Raw genomic sequence first — 22,258 nt, 5'->3', positions numbered from 1 at the left:
CAAAAATACAACTTGCCTAATAATTCTGCACTCCCTGTATACACAGACTCACATCAAAACACTGTATTTGAATCAAGAATGAGACAAGTCAGCCAGGAAGAAGCAAGCAGAGCATAAAAAACCCCAGACAGTCCTTTCAATGCTCGCACACAAGCAATATCAACCTGTCTTCAGTGAAGTAACCTTTGTCCGTCCATACCTATTCATCAGTGACTCATACAAAGGGAACCCCTTTGTATGAGCCATCCTCAAATCTATTTTTGCCTCAAATACAGCGATGAACTTTTCAGTTCCCTTATGTTCTCTTAACTCTTTCAGATCAGCAAAGTGACGCAAACTAGTGTACCACCTGACTGGGTCCAACCTCTCTTCATAACTCCCTGTACAAACAGACTTGAAAATGCTAGATTCTTTTTAGGCAAACAATCACAGAGTGTAAATGTTTCTTTTGTAGAACTGCAGTTGCTTTGCGCAGAAGTCAGGCACCAGATGGTGATTTTTATCTAAACTTCAACAAGAGTTAACTTTGTTACAAAAACAGGTTTGCATCTGCTTTAAAAATCATATGTAACAACTATAAGTCTTGATGCATGCTCAGTCATCCAGTTAAGGAAAAGCTTCTGTTCATCTCGACGTAGCGTTTTCCGTGGGAGAAACGTTTTGTCACTCATCCAAGTGACTTCGTCATTCTCAGCTGACTGCATGTTTCCCCAATCTTATTGATTGCATAATGACTGAAACCAGCACCCCTGAAGGAACAATGGGCGGGGAGGTCAGTTTCTTGATCATTAATATGCAAATTGTCATGACCACTGATCGACAACCACTGATCAAAGCCCATTGATCAAAGACTACTGATCATTAATCAGGGGCCATGAGTACCATTCACAGAGAATTGGGGAATGGCTGCAATCATAGCATTGTAAGATGGTGTATAGCCTCCCTCCTCGATTCAGAGATGGTCATTGTCTTTTCAAGTACATAGCCTCCTTGACTGCCCGCTCAGCATTCCTGACTATCAAGGACGTGTTCTGGACTGTAAGACTGCCCTTAAAGGTTCAATTTTGAACATTAATAAAGCTGCAATCAGCTGTATGTAATCTGAATTAGAGAAAGTAAACACTCTTTCAATTCTAAGGCTCTACATATCAGGACATAGCGAAAAATCAACTGGTTGTTAATAACTCTTAAAAAGAAACGCTTCCACAAGAATTAATAGCAAAGCGATGTTAATCAAATGTAACTTGATTAACTAATCATCAGCATTTGTGAGCACCTCTATGAAAGCAGACGTTTTGCCTAACAATCTGGAAAGTGTTACAAGACCATTTCCAAACATATGGAAGTATAAATCGTTCTACAGTGAGAGATTATCCACAAGTGGAAAACACTCTAGACAGTTACCAGGAATTGAGGTCCCAGCAAACTCATCTCAAAGTCAGACCGTGCAATGCTCAGAGAAACTGCAACAACCCAAGAGCTACATCTCAGACTCTACAATGCTCAGCTATCACGCTAAATGTTAAAGTTCTTGAAGGTACAACTGGAAAAAGACCAGTATAGCTTTTGTGGAAGGGTTTCCAGCAACCCAGCAGAGCACCGCATTAACAAAATTTCAATGAAGAAAAGCTGTCCGAAACAAAACACTCACCACAACAATGTAAGACACTGATTGAGTCACACAGAAAAGAATTACGTCGTTATTGCTGCTAAAGGTAACCGACTGACTCCATTGATTCTGCATTTTGGGGCCGATTAATTAAAACTAATAAATCTCACTTGTTGTTGATCATCTGAGATTGTAGTTCCAGATGATCTTTTCATTATCATGTCCTGATAAAAACCTTACAACTGAAATAAGGTGCTTAAGGTGAGCTTTAACACACTAAATGTGGGGCAAAGAGTGTGCTTGTGTGGCAAGCACAACTAAACGAAACAAAGACTAACACAAACGATGCACGGTAGCAGTTTCCCCAACTCAGTCACTAAGTAAGCACATTGCGCGTAACGGAAGCTGAAGTTTGTTTTTAAGGCTTTATGCAGTCTTGTTCCAGTCATGTATTCCTTTTTTTTACTGCTAAAAATCTTTTGACTGTAATCAGCTTTGGGTTTTGTTGGTGATGCATCTGTAGATCTCTTTGAGCTACTTTTTATTGTGAGACCGAAATGTGTTTATTTTTTTTAAACTAGAGCCAATAAAAATGTGGAACATTGCCTCAGCATGTGATCCCAAGGACAAGCAATAAAAATGCTGCAGTCTTCATCTGAATGATAGAAGTAGATTGTAGGAACATGAAAAGTAGAAGTCCACAGATGATGTGAGACATCATTGGGCGAAAGCTGGATATGACGTGCTTTTCTGGTTTCTAATATGAACTAAAAACAGCACTTATCTCTTTCCCTTTCTATCTTTTTAATCTTTACTCATCAACACCAAAACATCTCCAGCTTGTTTGTGCTTGAACTTGCGTAGCAGGTGACATTTTAAAACCAGGTTTAATTGCACTGCGCACATGACGGTTTTTCTCACCTTTCTTTTTTCTGTCACACGCTTGTTACACAGACACACGCACGCATTCAAACACACGTGTCGTTAAAAAACACTCGAGGTCAGACAGGTGACACTTTCGGTTAGGTTTAGCTTGTGTAAAGGGGTGGGGTTTCTTTTTTGGTTATTTTTGTAACGTTACCAGTCAGGTTCTCCCACTGAATGTGTACTCACACACACACACACACACACACACACACACACACACACACACACACACACACACACACACACACACACACACACAGAAATCTCCTATCCTGTCAGATCAACACAAGATCAGACAGCTAACAGATTATCAAAAGAAGCAAAGAAAAACCTGTGTGAGGGTTTGGTTTCAGTTTGTGTGTATGTGGGAGTAGGAAGGCCAGTTCAGGGAGGTCTGATCGTGTCTATGTTCTGGCTCAAGAAGAAAAACAGTATTAAAACAGAGGCAGTACCCTCCTGGCATGAAACATTCATTCATATCTGTATAAAAAGAAAGAGACTCCCTTGCTGTCGGCCCATGCTGGCCTCTCACTGTGTCATTACCTCTGTCTGAACTTTGACGTCCTGACCTGCCCTTGGCCCTTAGACTCCGACTGTGTGTGCTTTTGTTTGTGTGTGTTGTGTACATGTGTTTTTGGCTCCATGAAGAGACGCCGTATGAGAGAGAGAGATAATCAGCTTTACACCAGATTGGGGATTGGCTCACCAGTCTATCACACAAATAACAACATACGGACACCCTAAAACCCAGCTTGCCATATGAGCACAACGGCTTTGGTGTATACACACACACACATACACACACAAACTGTAAATTACAGTAAAATATCCATCATTAACCAACCCATATTGGAAGCTTAAACCAGACTTTGGCATTCCTACTGTATATTGTAATTTCTTGGTATTTCCTTATATTATTCTAATATACTAATTATTGTTTTTGCCAGATAGTATTTACAATGTTCCCAGTGGGTACTTAATAGGTAGTGAGCAGTAAATCAACCATTCATCTAAGGCCAATTTAGAATGACCAGTTAACCTAACAAGCATGTATTTGAACTGTGGGCGGAAGCCAGAGTACCAGGGAGAACATGTACTTCACTCATGTACTACACTCTGTTTACACTATACAGTACTACAGTATATACAGTATATACAGTCACTATCCATTATATGATCTGAACGTTTAAAATGAAATCGTTTGGTATAATAAATTCCCAGTGTGCTTTGGTCCCAATCAGTTCAGCCTACACTCACTGGGCATTTTGTTATGTACACGGTGTTAGCACTGAGTTTAACCCTCTTTTGCCTCCAGAACTGCCTCAGTTCTTTGTGGCACAAATTTAGCAAGGTCCTAGAAATCAGCCATTTTGGTCCATATGGACATGATAGCATCACAGAGCTGCTACAGATTTGTCAGCTGCACATCCATGATGACAATCTCTGGTTCCTTCACATCCCAAAGGTGCTCTACTGGTCAGTACAAGTACCGTATTTTTCGGTAAGGCGCAGTGGATTATAAGGTGCACTGTCAATGAACGGGTCTGTTTTCATACATAAGGCGCATTAAGCGAAACAAAACAGTCAGATAACATAAATTTTACTCAACTCATTCTTCTTGCTTCCTCCACTTCCGTACCATTGATTCATTAATGTTGAATTCTCTGGCAGCTGCTCTATTCCCATGTTGTTGCAGTATATCAATGACTAACCTCGTATTGTGGATGGATCATCTCAGTTGTTCTCCTGACTGAAGTTTGGTCCATTTACAGCATCCTGCCATGCGATTGCATTTGTCCCTAACCATCGGGAACCCTCCCGAGTGGAAAAAGGTTAGCATTCATCCTCCAGCTTCACTGTGTTTATGTTATACTAACATAGGTGGGTCGCTTTATTTAACAGCTAGTGCAACTTCAGTAACCCTACAAACGTCACTGCTGTTTCGTTTTCTGCCTTCATTTATGTTGGAAGTCATAGCAGAGCTGTATATTTTAATTTGTTTCATAAGTCTCTCAGTCAGAACATGCTATATCATGTTTAGGTGGAAACTAGCGAGCTAACTTCCTGCTAACTTCTAACTCTGTTAAATTTAATAAATTCTGTTTTCATGGATGCCAGGATGTTAAACTTAATTGTTACACATGGTAAAGCAACGCTGATCATTTTGTTAAAGATGAAAGAATTTAGACAGTTTTTAACTCTCAGTGATGTTGCAGTGACTTTGGGACCTGAAGTGGATGGAGTTTTGGACCCAGATTACTCCACGAGGCTAATGCGCCATATAGTCCAAAAAATACGGTATTGATTCTCAGATTTCATGAACAGTGTACTCCACCCAGAGCTACAAGATAAAAAGTTATTAGTGGTTTTCTGTGTGTACACTTTAGTTCATTCACGGTGTTAAATTTGACAGGTTGATTGATGTCCACAGTCAACTATTTAGGTAACTAAGTAGGCAAACAAATATGGAATCCAAAAAAATAAATGTAAAACTTTCAAAGCTCATGTGTTTTATATGCAATGCCAGCTTGGCATAGCAATGGAAGGAAAGTAGGTTTGGCATTTCTAAAAAGTGCAAAACAACTCTATGCACTCCAAAAGTATAGGAATGGAAAGCTTCGTAAGCAACACTCAGTTTTTACCTGACCCACTGCCAAGGGTCAGGCTGACATGATGACATTTTATTGCATCAGTCACATTTTTTCAAACGGACAAAAAGGCTTTCAAGGATGTTAAAGCTGTTTAAAAGAATGTAGAATAAACATGCTCTTCTGTTAGTTTGACAACAAAAGGGAAATCGTGGTTCCAAAGACATACAACCATCTTGAGAAAGTATTACAAACAAATGAGGGAAAGGCAAAGGATGCTGAGGAGAAATCCACCGAGTGGTTTTTCTCTTCAGTTTAAGCTAATCTCCATCAGTGATGCCAGGTTGCACTGGTGGGTTCAATTCTTTGTATAAACAAAGTGAATGTTTTCCAGACTTCCCTAATTATCATTGTATAATTCACAAGTAAAGACTTTAGGGTAAACATTTTAAATATGACAGAGATGATGGATGTTGTAGCAAAGATTATGTATTCCATTCAGGCCAGGAGCCATCCAGAGAAGGTTATTTTGCAGCACACAGGCATTACGCGGCTAAGCAGAGTTAAATTTCTGGCAAGATTCACCAAATTACTGCCTGAAATCCTAAATCTTCTGAAGCTTTCCAAACGTAGAATATTCAGCAGTAGCTTTTGGATTTAGTGTTCCTGACAGATCTCAATGACCTGCTCAAGGAGTTTAATTTAGAGCTGCAAGGCAATGATAAATATGTAATCACAGTGATTGGTTTAGTCAACAAGCTTAAAAGCAAGCTACATCTGATGTCAAGAAGGCTGGAACGGTGTGATCTCAGAAACTTTCTTCACATGCAGGCAGAGCTCTGACATCATTTAGTCAGAATCTGATATGTGCTTTACTGACTTTTCATCCAACACTGTGACCAGCTAGGTGTGTTTGTTTGTCATTTGGTGAAACTGTAGGTTGCATTGCTTCCAAAGTAATATCACTTTTCCATTTTGTTATCTCTGCTGCTGACACAGATATTCTTACGCTGCTAAAGGACAATACCATCAAATCTAGGGCAACACCTTTTTGAATGGAGAGTTCAGGAACAAAACCTTCCCCCTTCAGAAAATAAACTTGACACCACTTTGTGGTTCAGTCACACTACAGCAAAAACAGCATGATAACCTCCTTGTTACCAGGATAAACCTTTGGTTGCCAGGTGATGGTACTCATTTTTTTCTATTCTGCAAATGATCACATGTAGCTGTGTCCAATTGGTCCTGCGATCGAAACTTTTCAAGGTGATTGTTGACAGACAGCTGAGACACTGCAATCAGTCGGAGTCAGCCCTAAATTGCCGTCCTGCAGCAACTATTCGTGGAGGACTTTCTGTTTCAGGTCTATGAGATTCTGGCTGAACAATGAATGTATATAGTCAATTTTAAACTTCTGTTTAATGTTACAGACTTTCCATCCACAAATCTGTTGTAGACGGCAACAGATTTGCAACTTTCATGGATTTATCACAGTTAACTGGGTATTATCACAGATTACATGTAATTGCCAACTTCACCATCTTGACAGATTAACTTTAAATACGGCAACTAACTGAAAGTGGTCGCAAATCTTGCCCCCGCCTTTGATGCAAGCATTTCAAATGCAGCAAATTTGCAAATTCATTGCGCACAGTCACAATGACTTTCGTCAGGCTGCTGTCTCACTATTTCCTCTGGTGTGACTGTAGTAATATAGATCATCCTATTTATGCTGTGTGTGACCTTGTGACCAAGCCACCTCATGGCTTGCCCAAGGCTTCCAGTCAGCTCCTACTGACTAGGAGATAAACAGGTTTCCACTTTTCTCATTTAAAGAACTATCTTGTGTGTTGTGTACACATGAAAAAAGTGGTTTGGGCTGACAGATACTGGGAGACTTTAAAAGTAGATCTTGGCTCGAAAGAGGCTCTTGCAGAACAACCACACATTTCCACTTTCTGCATCTGATCATGCAGAAGGTTGGTGGAGAAACGCTACAGCATTATTACCAAGAACTACATGAAGTCATCAAAACTCATGCTGGAGTAATAGGTACAAGATGTCTCATCCAAACAGGCCAACAAAGAGAAAAATGTCAATCAAGGGAAAACTCCTGGGAGGGCCTTTATTTGAATGGCTTCCAAATGAGCTAATGTAGAATTTTTTTATTGTCAGCGTGTGTTTTAATGAACGACCCTTTAACTCTGTTGATCCACAATATCCTCTCAAATTTAATGGTGTAAACTGGTAATTTGTGGTTTGCAAGGTGTACGTGCAGGTGTGTGTGTCAGTCACTTACAGGGCGAGTTGCTTTAGAACTGTGTAATTTTTTTTTGTTTTGTTTTATAACAGCACAGACTTCTAATAGTTTGGGCTGTTCGTAGCTTTCTCATGAGTCACAACATTAAATGCATTTCCTACATATTTCCCATAAACGCAGCAACGTAAGCAAGCCTTTGATGGTTGTTTGTTCGCGGACGCCTGCCATTTGATTACCAAAAATGTGAAGGCTGATGTAAGTAAGCCAGCAGGAGTCTTAACCACCTGTTTGTTTGTTTGTGTGTGAGTGAGTGTGTGTGTGCACCATATTACGGATAAGTGCAAACACACACAAAAACCGACTTTCCCTAACTCCATGATGTCAACTTTTCCTGAACTTGAGCATACTAAGTGGGAAAAAAAATTAAATGGCAACAGCAAATTTACCATCGTCTTCATGATTCTGCAGCACACACACACACATACGCACTAGGGATTAATATTAGCTAAAACTAATATACAGTATGTGTTTATAATAATTGCAAACTATGATCCCTCTGCTATACATTTTATGAGCAGCATAAGCAACTCCACTACTGGTGTGCACTTACATTTCCCAGAATAGCTGTCAACAGCCCTCTGGAAACATGCCGGAGCCTGTTGCATGCAGCTGATACAGTACATGTGTAGGCGGGTAGAGGCACAGCAATAAATGATGGTCCGAGAAAGCTGGTTTTAATGGAAAAAGCTGTCTATCAACTTCCTTCCGTGTGAGTGTTCAGTGCCAACGCATGACAGTGAGTACTGAATATCATCTTTCCTCTTTAAATCTGAGGGTCTTGGACAGCCACCTGTATGTATTTTGCACTGGTAGAGCGTGCTTTAGAGCAAACTGCTTTTCTTCTACTACAGAAAAAAGGAGAAATTTCATCAGTGCTCACAGGGTAATTAGATAAAAGCTGTCAGTCAAGCAGCAACACTGCAAAGCTCCAAAACCTGCAGGGATATCTTTTGTCCAACAAACACCTCCACACATCCTGATCCAGAAATAGCCTCTGCCCTCCCTTGCATCTTTGCTGATCCAAAGTGAAAGGCGGTATGTTTTTACTTGACACAAGTTTTTTTTAAAAAAAGCTCACTTTCCTTTTGGCTCATTATCCTCACATTGTAACAGCGCCCAAAACAGGCACTGGGCTATGATGACGGTGTGGAAGATGACTGCAGAAGTTATAATTACAGAGCAAACTATATTTCAAGATGTACATATTCATGTGGGCCTGCGGGGTAGCTGATGTGCCTGAGAGTCGAGTTTTTGTGTTTTTGTGTGAATAACATGACTCACGGGATAATTGCCCACACGAAACCTGGCAACGGCGATCATTTCACACCAGTGATGGGAAGTACAGACACCTCCAAACCTCACCTCTCTTCCAGCTGTTGGAGTTCTTTTCTCAGCTCGTCTGAATTTTTATTGGCCTTTTGAAGTGCGTCACACAGAACTTTCTCTCTCTCGTCGCTCCTCCTCTCCAGCTCTCCTCTAACTCGACTCTCTTTTTCGTTATATATTTTCCGACGCTCCTCTTCCACCTCTTTCCTTGTACTCTCAGATTCTGCTTCAAACTCATCTCTCAGAGCTCTCACTGCATTTTGGTTCCTCTCTTCTAGCTCTTCTCGTGTGTTTCTCTCTCTGATTTCTGCTTGTCTCTGCATCTCCAGCCGAAGTGCCCTCTCCCACTCCAACCGGCCCAGCTCCAGTGCTTCACGCTGGGCCTTCTCTTTTTGGGCAGTCTCTCTCAGGTCCTGGAGCTCAGCTTCTAACTGAGCCAGCTGGGTGCGGAGCTGATGAAACTCGTGGAAGATGAGGTAGCTTACGCCGCAGTAGCAGCACACCGTCTCAGTGCGCTCCATCTGAGGGCAAAAACAAACAAGGTGTTAAAAATACTAAATGAAGTGCAACTATTTAGAAAAACATTTTCACACCCGCACCTCTTTATAGCTGAGTCTTCATTTGAAACAAGTGGTTATCTATTTAGAGTATTAACACTAACTTAAAAAACAAAGACGTGACCAGAAGAATTGATTGTGCTTTGAATCTAATTGATAGCAGCACGAAAGCACAACCAAACCACTTTGGTGGCATGTCTAAAAGAAAAGAAGAAAATCCACAATTTTTATTTTAAAGCAAAGGACGTAACAACAGTTCATACAACTAGCTGCATCACTGATCACTTTCACACTAAATGGACAGTAAATTCTGCAGGATCACATTATTTAATTGCCCTTTAGGTATATCATTATTATATCAGATATGGGAAAAAGTTGCCCTGTTACAGCTGGGTTTGCCCCCTCACATCCCTGAATTGAATAAACAATTAAGAAAATGGATGGCTGTCCTTCTCTTAAGTGAAGGTGAACTGGCTTCCTCTTGCTTTGTAAGTCAAGTTTTATAAGTCTACAAGTCGTTTTTACTTCACACTACACTTTTTAAAGTAATGGACATGGAAGATGGCGTAAATTTCAAAATATATGGTTGAATATAAAATTTACATACAAAACTTTTGATCATAAGTACTTAATGTCCATACCGAGAGTCAAACTAATCCTATAGTTCTTGGGGCGTGTCTACTGTCACTGAAACTACCAGGAACCACTGAAACTCATGAATCTCCTCTTTCTACCCATGTCAATCGTTAACAACTGCGAGATTAAACCACTTTGAAACCAGATGATTCTTTTTGATACACCCTGTATATAGCATATATTATGCAAATAAATTTACAATCTATCATTTTTTGTCTGATATCAAACTAAGGATGAGTTTAGAATATGATTTTAATGGGTTAAATCATGTATGGGGAGACTAAAGATAGCTAACACATTCAGACTGTGAACTGCAGGTCCTGTTATTGATCACAATCTGCTTTAACCACTGTGTCAAAAATGTATTTTTACTCTATCTGTCAGCAGTTCAAAGTTGTAGATGCACAGATACTCTGATCCCTCCTTCAGATTTTGTCTTCACCGATGTCTGTCCTCTCTCCTAAATAATTCCTGCTTTCTGTCAATGTACTCTCTCCAAGCTTTTTTCAGGCTTATGAGGGATAAGATTGTATCCCTAGAGCTTTCATCTTTATGATGACATGTTACAGCGAGGCAACAGATATTTGGATGGCATGCTGTCAGCTCCCATGTCAGAAAGCTCCAAATAAATTGCTACATGATGTAAACAAGATGAAATAAACTTGCAGACAAAGATGGCATGCTTGAGAGTACAACAGCGTACAAAACAGATTATTTTGGTCAAGTCTCAAAGGTTAAGTAATTACTTTTACCCATTTGACGATCTATTAGTTCGAGAGTACTTTCACTATCTAGAAGTAATGACCATGAAATTTGGTGTTCACATTTATTTGTGATATTTTAGTGGTTTTGTGATTGCAATGACACATTTAGACATCTATCGTTCACAGGGATTACTGTGGAGATTCTTGCTTCACAAGTGAACTAACCCATTTGTTTTAAGAACCCAGTGACCTTTCCCCAATTTTAACACAAGACCCACAATCCATGGTAGTACATGGCACTGGTTATTTTATTTCAGACTCATTTTATTCAACTCCTCCTTTCCAGAGCATGACAGAGGAAAGGAGAAAAAAGTAAAGTAATAAACATTTAAGGGGTGAAACCGGACATTTGAAACAATATATTTTCACTGGTTGTGTGTATTTTGAAAAATTATGTTAAAGTATGACTGCAGGGCAAGCAAACCTTTATTATTAATTATTTTATTTTTAATAATATCATTTATTACAGCTCCTTGCAAAATAGATGGTGGTTTTTGATATATATATATATATAAATCATATCACCTGCGGCGGTTTATCCTTCAAGCTCGGGTCCTCTACCAGAGGCCTGGGAGCTTGAGGGTCCTGCGCAGTATCTTAGCTGTTCCCAGGACTGCGCTCTTCTGGACAGAGATCTCCGATGTTATTCCCGGGATCTGCTGGAGCCACTCGCCTAGCTTGGGAGTCACCGCACCTAGTGCTCCGATTACCACGGGGACCACCGTTACCTTCACCCTCCACATCCTCTCGAGCTCTTCTCTGAGCCCTTGGTATTTCTCCAGCTTCTCGTGTTCCTTCTTCCTGATATTGCTGTCATTCGGAACCGCTACATCGATCACTACGGCCGTCTTCTTCTGTTTGTCTACCACCACTATGTCCGGTTGGTTAGCCACCACCATTTTGTCCGTGTCTGTCCGTGTATATATATATATATGTATATATATATAAATTCATCATTTACATTATTTCCATAATAAATACACACTAATTTACTTTGAGAATAACATTTGAGCATGTGATAAAGAGAGCTTTCACTGAGCTCTATAAGGTTGTGTGAAACATAAGTAATTAATTGCACGAATAAATACATACACAGCAAATCCAGCATGTCCAAATTAACACTGTCGGATTTGATTTCAACACTATTAAAGTGTCTATATGGGTCCACACCAGAGAGTGTTAATTTAACTCTTTTTGGAGAGTTGGTACGTTAACTCTGATTTAGTGTTAAACACCAAATCTGTCTGGAGTTGATAATTTAACACTTGGTGTTAAGAGTTTATATATTAACTCTCAAAGAGTATTTTAGTTTAACTACGTAAGAGTTATCTTCTAATTCATTCTAAAAAGCGGGAATTTTACTGTTCTGAACTTCTAGAAATTTCTTTTGGAAATAAACATTTACTAAAAAGATGCAATGGTTTTTGAAAAACATTTATTCTGAACTGTGCACCACAATTTCAAAACATTTTCTGAAAGATGTAACAGTATACATGTTCTCACTTTCATTAGAATTTTGTTTATCAAAAGGTCTGACATGGTAAATGCAAATAACAGCATTCTCATCACTTATTTCTTCAATACAATATGCATGTCCTTCATTCATCCCTTTGTGGAACTTCAACGCACTTCTGCTCTCCCCCATATTCCATCTTCACAAGCATATCCTGTGCGGAGATTGAATAAAAATTAGTTGACACTAATTAATGGCACAAATAATCCAGTAAACAATTGCAGCACAGTAAAAAAAAAAAGGAATCCTCTTTGAGCCATTACTTGTGTAAAGTATTTTCCCAAAAGACAAGGACACAGGCAACAGGTAATACTGAACTAAATGTAAAACCTCAACCTTTTTCATTTTTACCTAAACCGTGTGCACAAAACTCTGGAGGGATCTATGCTAACGTAGAATCCAGTCAGGACGTCTGCTACTGCTGTTTGCTCGTTTTTTTTATGGGCGATCGTTTTCAGGCTTCAAGTAGCACCATTATACCAACATTTCACATTCTAGACATTGTTTTAGGTGTATTTGACCAAAAGTTTGACTGAAAATTCACATGCAAGCTTTTTTCAAGGCTGTGGTATTTGCCCGCAAACAATACCTTTCAGCTAGCTAAAACAGAATATTATGCTATCAGCGAGCAACATGGCTAATGCCTTTCACACAGCTTTGTCTCAACTCCAAAGAGCCACAGAAGTAAAAGCTCATAATAATAATTGAAACAATCTTTGAAAAAATGACTTACCAAGCATGGCAAACAACTCAAATATGTAGAGCAAAATGTTCTGAAACGGCTTCACTTCAGCTTCGATTGGAGCCGTGCTGGGGGCGGAGTCTGTGAATTTACTCTGTTGGTGTCATAGCCCCTCTAGGAGTTCAGAGTTAAGAGGTCAAGAGTTAATGTTTCCATTGTAACACCTCCAGATTTGACAGAGAAACACTCATTTTTAACACTCGATTTTAACTACTATCATTTTACACCTCAGAGTTACATTAAAAGAATGTGACTCTACTTAGAGTAAAATTAACTCTACTTTTGCAAGGAGACTATTAACACCAAAAAATTTAACACTTTTGAATTTGCTGTGTAGAAGCAAGTGTGAGGACCTCTGTAGAAGCAGAGGTTTTGGTAATTTGTTGCTCTGGTGTATTCAGGTGTTTGTTAACATAATCCTGCAATCTTCTTAGTTGCGAACACCACAGCAAATTCTCCCCAAGATCAGACCCTGGAATGCTCATAGAAATTGCAAAAACGAAGAGCTACACTGCAGACTCTACAGACCTCAGTTAGCAAGTTAAATGTTAAAGTTCACAAAGGTGTTCATAAAATATGGCCTCACACCAACTGTTAAGAGGTGGAGGGATGATGATTTGGGCTTCTTTTGCAGCCACAGGACCTCGAAACCTTGCAGTCATTGATGCAACCACGAACTCCTATGTAGACCAAAGTATTTTAGAGTCAAATATGATGCCATCTGTCCAAGAGCTAAAGACTGGCCTGAAACTGGGTGATGCATCAAGACAAATATCCCAAGCACGGCAAAAAATCTACAGCAAAATGACTGAAAAAGAAAAGAATCAAGATGTTGCAATGGCCCATAGTCCAGGCATCAACCTGATTAAAATACCTTTGTAGGACCTTAAGAGAGCTGTGCATCAACAAATATGCAGAAACCTCATTGAACTAAAGCTGCATTTTAAAGAAGAATGTGAGAGGCTGATAAAAAAGTTTTTGCCAATAAAGAAGCTTTTACAAGCTTAAAAGTGTGCTTAGTTTTTAGCAGGACTGTACAGAGTCCTGCCAAAAACTGTCTTCTTCACATGACTATAGACAGCTTTCAAATAGTGTCTAGAAATTCCATTACTTGTACTTTGAGATGATCTACAAACACGTCTAAAGACATGCAAAGATACTAAACATGAAAAGACAGTCAATAGGACAGAGATCAAAAGAATGGAAGCCATTGCTTCAAAGTCCTGAAAGACACTGAGAAGGGTTTAATTAAATGATCTCCAGTCCTGTTATCTCTTGCTTCCTCTGTGCCTTGTGTTTCTTTCTTCTTTACAGTTAAGACAGAAGTCAAAGGGAATACGAGGGTAATCGGCGTGATTGAAAGAAAACACACCATTGTGGCAAAGTGCTTGTCACATGACAAATGATTGACAGGTGACAGGTTAATCAAGATAGGCCCTGTTTCTCTGTCTCTGCAGCCGCCACAATCAACTTTCTCGTTCTGTGCCCACCTATCAGAGTGCTCCTGCTCTGTGTTAGCACCTTGTCAATCCATATCAGGTAAAGGTGCAGATTGCATCTGCCTCATGTCATCAAGACAGCGGGAGTCGGTCTTTCAGCAGCCACGACACACAGACAGACAATTAGAAGATCACTTTGTATGCGCTCATTATGCTCAGCGATTAATAACACAGCAATCCTGAAGGCTGAGGGCACAGCTCTACTGTTACTACTGAAGCTGATCCAGAAATTTAAATCAGCTGACATATAGTTGGTATAATGTTTGCAATATTCACCATCTAGCAGTATTACATTGCTATACACACACTTGTTAATTCCCACTCCTAAATATTTTAAGCAAAGTATGTTCACGTCTTACCTTCACACGATCCCCCGTGCTTTTGGATGCTTGAAATGACTAAGGAGTGCTCCTAATGGGCTCACTAAATGTTATTTTAAAGTTCCTATTGTTGGATGTTTGGCCTGATCAAGGTCTACAAACAGGCTGACGGGGGAAAAAAGAAACAAAGAAGGCAGAAAAGAAAGAGAGAGGGGGGGGAGTGTATTGTGCGGGTGGATGGAGAAAAAGCTCCACAAGATGACAACCTATTACATTATATTGCCACAGAATGCACTCTGGAGAATCAGGCCTATTATCTATTTGTGAGTGTATTTGTTAGAGCGAGAGAGACAGGGAGATCCGGGGAGAGTTAGAGCATGCAACTGTGAGCAATATTTGGGACTGAGACTCAGGGGGGTTTAGTGTTTACTGTGCAGATGTCCTTGTGGTTCCTTCAGGCATAGATACAGCAAAGACTACTAAGTGTGTGTGTGTGTGAGAGAGAGAGTACGGTTTATATTTTGTTGGAAAATGCTTATGCATGTAAATTTGTGTGCGTTTGAGCGTGCATGTGGGAGGGTGGGTGTGGTGAGAGAGTTCTTTATGCCAGCCATGATGACGTAGCCATGAAGACAGACAACAAGGGGGCAATACACACTGTTTAAGTGACCTGAGGGCTGAATTGTGCCTCCTCCATGGTTTCAGACACACACACACACGTACACAAACACACACACAGACGCTTTCTCACACTGCTCAAACAGCCTAAAACACATTCTGCACGCACGGAGGCAGATGAAAGGCGGAGGCAGACATTGACAAAACAAACGGACACGTTAAAACCGACCCTGATACAAGCACAAACATGTACATGGTATACACAAAGGATGCAGAGATAGGCCGGCACATACAAAGGCAAATTTAGTCATATAAGCATTTACAGGCCAACAGGAAACTTACACAATCACTCGCCATTAACAAGCACACACACACACACACACACACACACACACACACACACACACACACACACACACACACACACACACATTTATACACACCCTGAGGGCAGAATGTCTGCACCACCAGTGGGTTGTGTGCTCCCGTGACTGAGTTCAAGCCCGCGGGGAGACCCCTTGCCCTGGGCACTGACACGTTCACTTAGTGCTCAAATGGCAAAAAAAAAAAACCTAACCTCTCCACACGCTCGCACATGACTACTACGCCGGGCATGGGCACAGACGCCTGGAGAAACACCTGACAGGAGGAGAGAAAGAAAGAAAGGCGACACATTAAAACTGCGGAGTGACAGAAAAAGAAAGGGAAAAGTGAGGGAGTGAGGGGGAAGGGGAGAAAGGTCGTGTTGCCCTTTGAATGTTTCATGCCAGCAGCCGATGCTTCTCTTCTACACACCAGACCTCTTTGTCCTTCAGTGCACACAACACAGCTCCCTCTCTCTCTCGCTCTTATCTCCCTTTCATTCTGTCCCTTGATTGACTCCATTAGCATGCTGGACTGTTGCCAAAGTGGTTTAAAACATTAGATTTCAGACCACATAAGGCTCTTAAACTTCTACCACATTGGTTTAATTACTCAGGCAATGAACCCTGTGTTTTATATGTATGTTTAATACATATCTGCTCCGAGAGAGATTGTTAGTCAGCCTACATAATGTTCAAAATTATGCAAACCATGCATTACTGCCTCAGGGTGCATTGGCAAAGCTGTAGCTATGTAAGTGTTTGTGTGTCTGTCTCAGTCCTCAGTCAGTAACTACTGACTGATCACTTATACTTTAACTGAATGTACGGGTTGTCTCCACAACTATTAGGTATGAAAACTGTAGCCTGTGTTATGTGACTTGCAACACGTTTACAGTCCCTGTTATCACCAGAATTCCTCTATATTCCATCAATTAAACATGGTGCTATTACTTCTCCCCTGATGTGCAACACTTAGTTGGGCTGGGGTTCCAGTGGAAACAACAGGGTGGGGGTCGTTCTGTGTGTGTGGTTAGTGTCTTTCCAGGACAAGAAGCATAATTAATGTACGTGATGACTTTTTGACTGTCTGCATGCGTGTGTTTCTGTGCAGTTGTCATTGTAATCATGCAGACAGCAGAAACATAAATTCAATTCAATTCAGTTTTATTTATATGGCACCAAATCACAAAAATAGTGGCTTTAAGGTGTTTTATATTGTAAGGTAAAAAATCTTACATTAGCACAATCATGTGACCCCGACGAGCAAGCACATGGCGACAGTGGGAAGGAAAAACTCCCGTCTTCTCCTTTCTTCTATCTTGTTAATAATTTTACTTTTTCACTGCATATATTGTCAAATATTTCACAACTCCTTTCTCCTTTTACAGCCACTTCGGCATTCCTTTTCCTGACATTTTACTCCAGTTTTCCTTCCACTTTGTCCTTGCCTCTTTCTTCCTCCTCCCAAACAACTGTCCTTTCCCTCCCTCTCTTCCTGCTCATCTCCCTAGGCCAACTCTGCTTCCTAAGCTACAGCTGCCGTGACCCATCTGGCTCGTCAAAACACCAGAAGTGGGTCACTGCCACGAACACAGACCCTTCATGTTGCGCACGTACACATATGCAGACATCAGATACGCACACATGGACACAGCATACCCCCTCATGTTCATTCACACACCCAAGCATGCTTTCCGTGACCAAAACTGGCCCAACAGGCATGCAGCTACTAACACACAAAAAAGCCCCATGCACTGAGCACACATACACAGCAGTATGTACCTCCGTCTGCTGTCACACATAATAGCGCCGTGAAATACTGCAAATTTTGATATTGATGCGACAGTCGTAATTTATGAGATGAATGATCGTCAGTTTTAAATTTTGAACACTTTTTAACGAACACTAGATTACTCTGACAATAATTAACACAAAAAACATACCTTTTTCACGTATTTTGAAATTTAGTTTTTAGGAAACCTAGAATGTAATCTGTCTCTTAAGCAGCAGACAACAGACTCTTCAAAAGGCTTAGACGAGCTTGTTTTGGTCTTCTTAAACCTTAAATATAACTTTGGCTGTCGTACTGCAATTTCATAGTACTTAGACAGACACTAATACCATTCCATATCATCTTAGCCGAAATCTGACCCAAGAAAGAAAAAAAAATCATGTTTTTTCCTATTTTTATATTTGTCAAGTAAGGCCAACACTTTTGGTGCAGCGTGCAGGTTGCTCACAGTGCACAGAAACAGAGATTTGTAGCAGGCCACTGCAGATATTCACAGACAGACAGACTAAACAGTTTATTTTCCACTAATCCTCGGTACTTGAAAGCCACGTACCCTGTTGTGTAATTTTGGAAGGTAATATATAACCCACATGCACATACATAAAGGGGCAGAAATAGGGAATAGTGAAAGAGATGTCATGCTAGAAATGTCATTTTGGGGTACAAGGCACTTAAGCATTTTTTGGAGGGTGGGCTGGGGGGTGCCCAGGGGATTAGAGGCATTAGGATTAGATTTAATCAAGTGATATGATGAAGGGCGGTGGATTTAGAGGAAAAAAACAAAGGCAAGTGTACCTGTATCCTTCAAAACGCTTTCGTTTTCCAATTCTCTCTCTCGCTCTTTCAATCTAACAAATGCTTTCTCTATCTGCTAATCTGGCACTTGATCGTGCTTCTGCCTCTGTCCGTCTGTGAAATCACAGACATGGCAGATCACGCAAGCATTTAAAGAAGGGATTAAGTAGTTAAGGGACTTACCCGTGAGTTTTTTTTGTGGGTTTTTTATTCCTAATTTTTTTTAATGATTTTCTTTTTTGGGCTGTGACATTATGAGGGTGCTTGTGGAGTGTGTGCACTTTAAAGAAAACACTGCCCTGCTGTGCTCTTCTTTTTTCACATGACAATATGAGAATGTTTGGGGGGATTTCAGAGCTATGTCACTTTTTTCGTGCGTGTGAGCATGTTTTTTGTTTTTTTGTTTTTCTGTGTTTCGGATTATTCTTTTTTTCCTTTTTATTTTTTTGTTTGTCCGTCGCTGGTGTGCATGGTGTTCCTGATTGTGTGCGAGTGGGATCAAGGCGGCACTTCGTGACTGCAGCTTTGTTGATTTTCGCGACGATAAAGACCCCCTGTGGCGCTCAGTGTAGCGAGAGCCAACACTGAGATTCCACTCATCTGGACCCCGTGGCGCACCGTACACATCACATGAGGAGTGCGTGTGTGTTTTTAAGTGAGTGTGTGAGTGTAGATGTGGACATGTGCATGAATATTTCCTACTTCTTCGACCATCGCACTCATGTGCATGCCTCGGTGAATGAATATCTTCTTCTATTTCAGCTTACGTGTGTGTGCATGTGTGTGTTTGTATGTGTGTGGAAAAGCAAGAAGGGAGGGGTGGTTGCAGTCACAAGGCACAAAGGGGGGTTGGGAGCTGTGAATAGCAGAGAGGAGAAAAGAGAGTGACCAGAAGGACCAGGGAAGGGGGGGGAGGCGGGATCTGCAGAGTGGATGAATGAAAGCACAGCAAGGGACAAATTAAAATAAATCGAAGACCTGGTGACCTCAAAGGCCATAGCACATGATTCCCATCATTTTCATACTTTGAAAAGCAATCAGTAACGCGAGGACACTGTAAACCTGGATGAGACGATTCCCATCAGGATAAAAATATTCCATCACAGGATAACTGTGATCACTTCAGTAAAATGTGCACCACAGCAAATCAGAAATGCTGAATCCCCTCACTAAATAGGGTCAAAGATTAGGGGTCAGTATCTGGATTGTGTGTGCCTATATGGAAGATTAACATTGAGGAATCCATCACTCACCCCTACACACACAGATGTGTGTACATAGGCAAGAGAGGTTGAAATGATCAGCAACGGTCACAAATGCATCAGGGAAAAGTCAGTAGAGGAGACAAAGGAAGGAAGGAGAGGTTTGAAATGTGTGTTGGAGGGGTACTTCTCAGGTTGTAAAAATAAATACAGAGGAAAGATAATATAGTGGGGCTCACAGGGGGATGCTGTCTAGGATTGCACGTCTTCTCCTTCCTGACCCTCCTTTTCCTGTCCGCCTAGCTGACTATCTCACGTGTTCCATTGGGTGGAGGCAGGGAAAGGGCAGCGGCAGGGAAAGAATCACCTATGGCTCCCCTCGACCGGCGCTCGGCCACGCATCACGTCACATACAAACACTGGGTGAGGCACAGCACGGCATGGCATGGCACGGCACACAACAAAACCCATAGCTCGAGGAGCAGACAGCGGGCAGAGGTCTAGCTGTGTTCATTTTGCTCTGCTTGTGTGCCTGTTTGAAGACTTTGGCTGTGTGGGAGTTAATCACTCTGCTTTTTTTGAAGTGACTCAGTGCTTAGCTTTCAGTGTAGCTAGGTGGCTTTCCATCCATCTTCTAGCACTTCTAGAAAAGTTAAGCCTCCTCCACCTTGGCCGTTGGATCAAGGTGTTCCCGGAACAGCTGAATGATTCAATCCTGGGGCCCCATTCTGGTAGGACACACCCAAAACATCTCACCCAAGCCCAGAAGGCATCCTGATTAGATGCCAGAATCACCTCAGTTGGCTCTTTTCAAGGTGCAGGAACACAGAACAGTGTCAATGAAGCACCAATCCGTCCGGCACTCTCCCCTCACTTGTGAAACAGTTAAACTCCTCCACCTGGGGGCAACCACTCATTCCCGACCTGGAGTGGGAACTCCACTTTTTTCCTGCTTTTTTCCTGAAGCATGGCCTCACACTTGGTACTAATTCTCACTTTCGCTGTTTCACACCAGTCCAAGATGGAGGTCATCACCTGATGAAGTGGTTTAACGACTGTCAAACTAATTACAGTATTATGAGCTTACTAACATGTAACATGTGCAGGTTGAAGACCAAAAAATAATGATAAGAAGAAGGTCTGTAACTCAAAGTTTTTATCAGCTTTTATATTTGAGTTTCATTTACCATTCCATAATCGACATTCTTGCACATCAAACGGTCATAAATATTACATTGTTGCACATACAGACCTGTTGCCTTTACAACAAGTTGAGCCTTTCAAGAGCTGATTGTGAGACAGGAAATCTCCTGAGAGTGATAATAACTCTCCAAAAACTGTCCTAGGCCCTGCACTTTATAACTATTGTATGATTTAACCTTTTGATTGCTTACACTATAGACTACAGTGCACTGTAATTATATGACACCAGTACAATCAAGCCAAGAGGATCTGATGATTTGGTTTGTCTTCTGAGAGTTTTGAAACCCAGACACAGTCCAGACACAGGAGGTGGAGACAGGACAGCCGGGCAAGCCAGAGAGAGAAGAGGCATTGTAGTCTGTTACGTTAATCAGAGTTAGCAGACAACACATGTGCTTCCGTTAGCCCCACTAGGCCACACATCACAACACACGGCTCGGCACGACATGGCAGGGCGCAGTCAGCGGAGAGGGGCTAAAGGAGGTAACGCCGACTGAGCTGTGTGTGTCTGCCCTTCCTGTGTATCTGTTTTCAATTTTTTTTGTTGATGTGCAGCTTGTCGGTGAATCCGTGTCGTCTTCCTACTTATCCTAATTTTGTGTCCTTCATTTGCAGTTTAAACTGGGTTGAATGGCTGTCTGTCTGAACCGATGGCAGTCAGCGGAGCGCAGCAAATGCAGCCTCATTTCACCTTCTCCAGCCAGTGAAAACAAGTGTTTTGTCTGCAGCGTTTAGCACTTCAGTGAATCCGAAAAAGAAAATCTATGCGCGTGAATGACTGAGACAGAGAGGTTCTGAGCTTGGCTGGATCACCATCGCCTTCTGAGAAAAGCAGAATGTCGAAGTTAATGAATGTTCACGAGAAAATCCCTCAGTTAATGGGATCTGCCATAATTATTTAGTTGAAAGCACCCAGAAAACACGCTATTAATTAACTGTAAGTGGCGAAAAAAGTCGGCAAACATAGAGAAAATAATTTTTTATACGAGCAAACTTCTCTGTTGAAAAATCGGTGCAAAAGCAGTCTTTGATCCTGTCACCCCTATGCTCAGATGCAACTTGACATCGTGACCTCCAAGGAAGTTGGGGTGTTTTACCAAACAGGAATAAAGACGCAAGAAAATACAAACATATACAACAATTAATAATGTCCAATAATGTGTGCGCATCCTTCACCACCAACTACTTCCTAATAGCAGCAGTGACCTCGTAATGAACTGCAGGTTATCATGCAATATTGTCACTTTGTATTACCCGGTACCCTGACAACACCCGTGACAATATTGCACAATAATCCCCCTGCTGTTTCTCAGTCATTACAGCAGATAAGCATTGAACTGATGAAACATTTCCCTCTCCCCCCTCTGTCTTTTTGTCTTAATCTTTCCGTCTTCTCCTAGATTTACAAAAACAGACTGAAAAGGGGGCATGAGAGGTGAGGGTGGAACAGGAACAAAAAAACAGCCAGAAGGAGAAAGAAGG

The 22,258-nt window shown here is 41.1% G+C and overlaps 1 protein-coding gene across 1 annotated transcript in view; it reads right to left on the bottom strand.

Annotated features, from left to right (window-relative positions):
- lekr1 (leucine, glutamate and lysine rich 1) overlaps nt 1-22,258 on the bottom strand; it is a 101,088-nt gene that overhangs the window by 63,591 nt on the left and 15,239 nt on the right. The window contains exon 3 of the mRNA XM_005920114.2: nt 8,807-9,291. Within this exon, the coding sequence (XP_005920176.1) occupies nt 8,807-9,291 (485 nt within the window). The remainder of the gene's footprint in view (nt 1-8,806; nt 9,292-22,258) is intronic.

This window comes from Haplochromis burtoni, unplaced genomic scaffold (genome assembly GCF_018398535.1).
Source record: "Haplochromis burtoni strain Fernald_Lab_line unplaced genomic scaffold, NCSU_Asbu1 Contig_38, whole genome shotgun sequence".
NCBI lineage: Eukaryota > Metazoa > Chordata > Actinopteri > Cichliformes > Cichlidae > Haplochromis > Haplochromis burtoni.
Note: the sequence above shows the minus strand (reverse complement) of the source record. Positions and strands in the feature narration are given on the sequence as shown.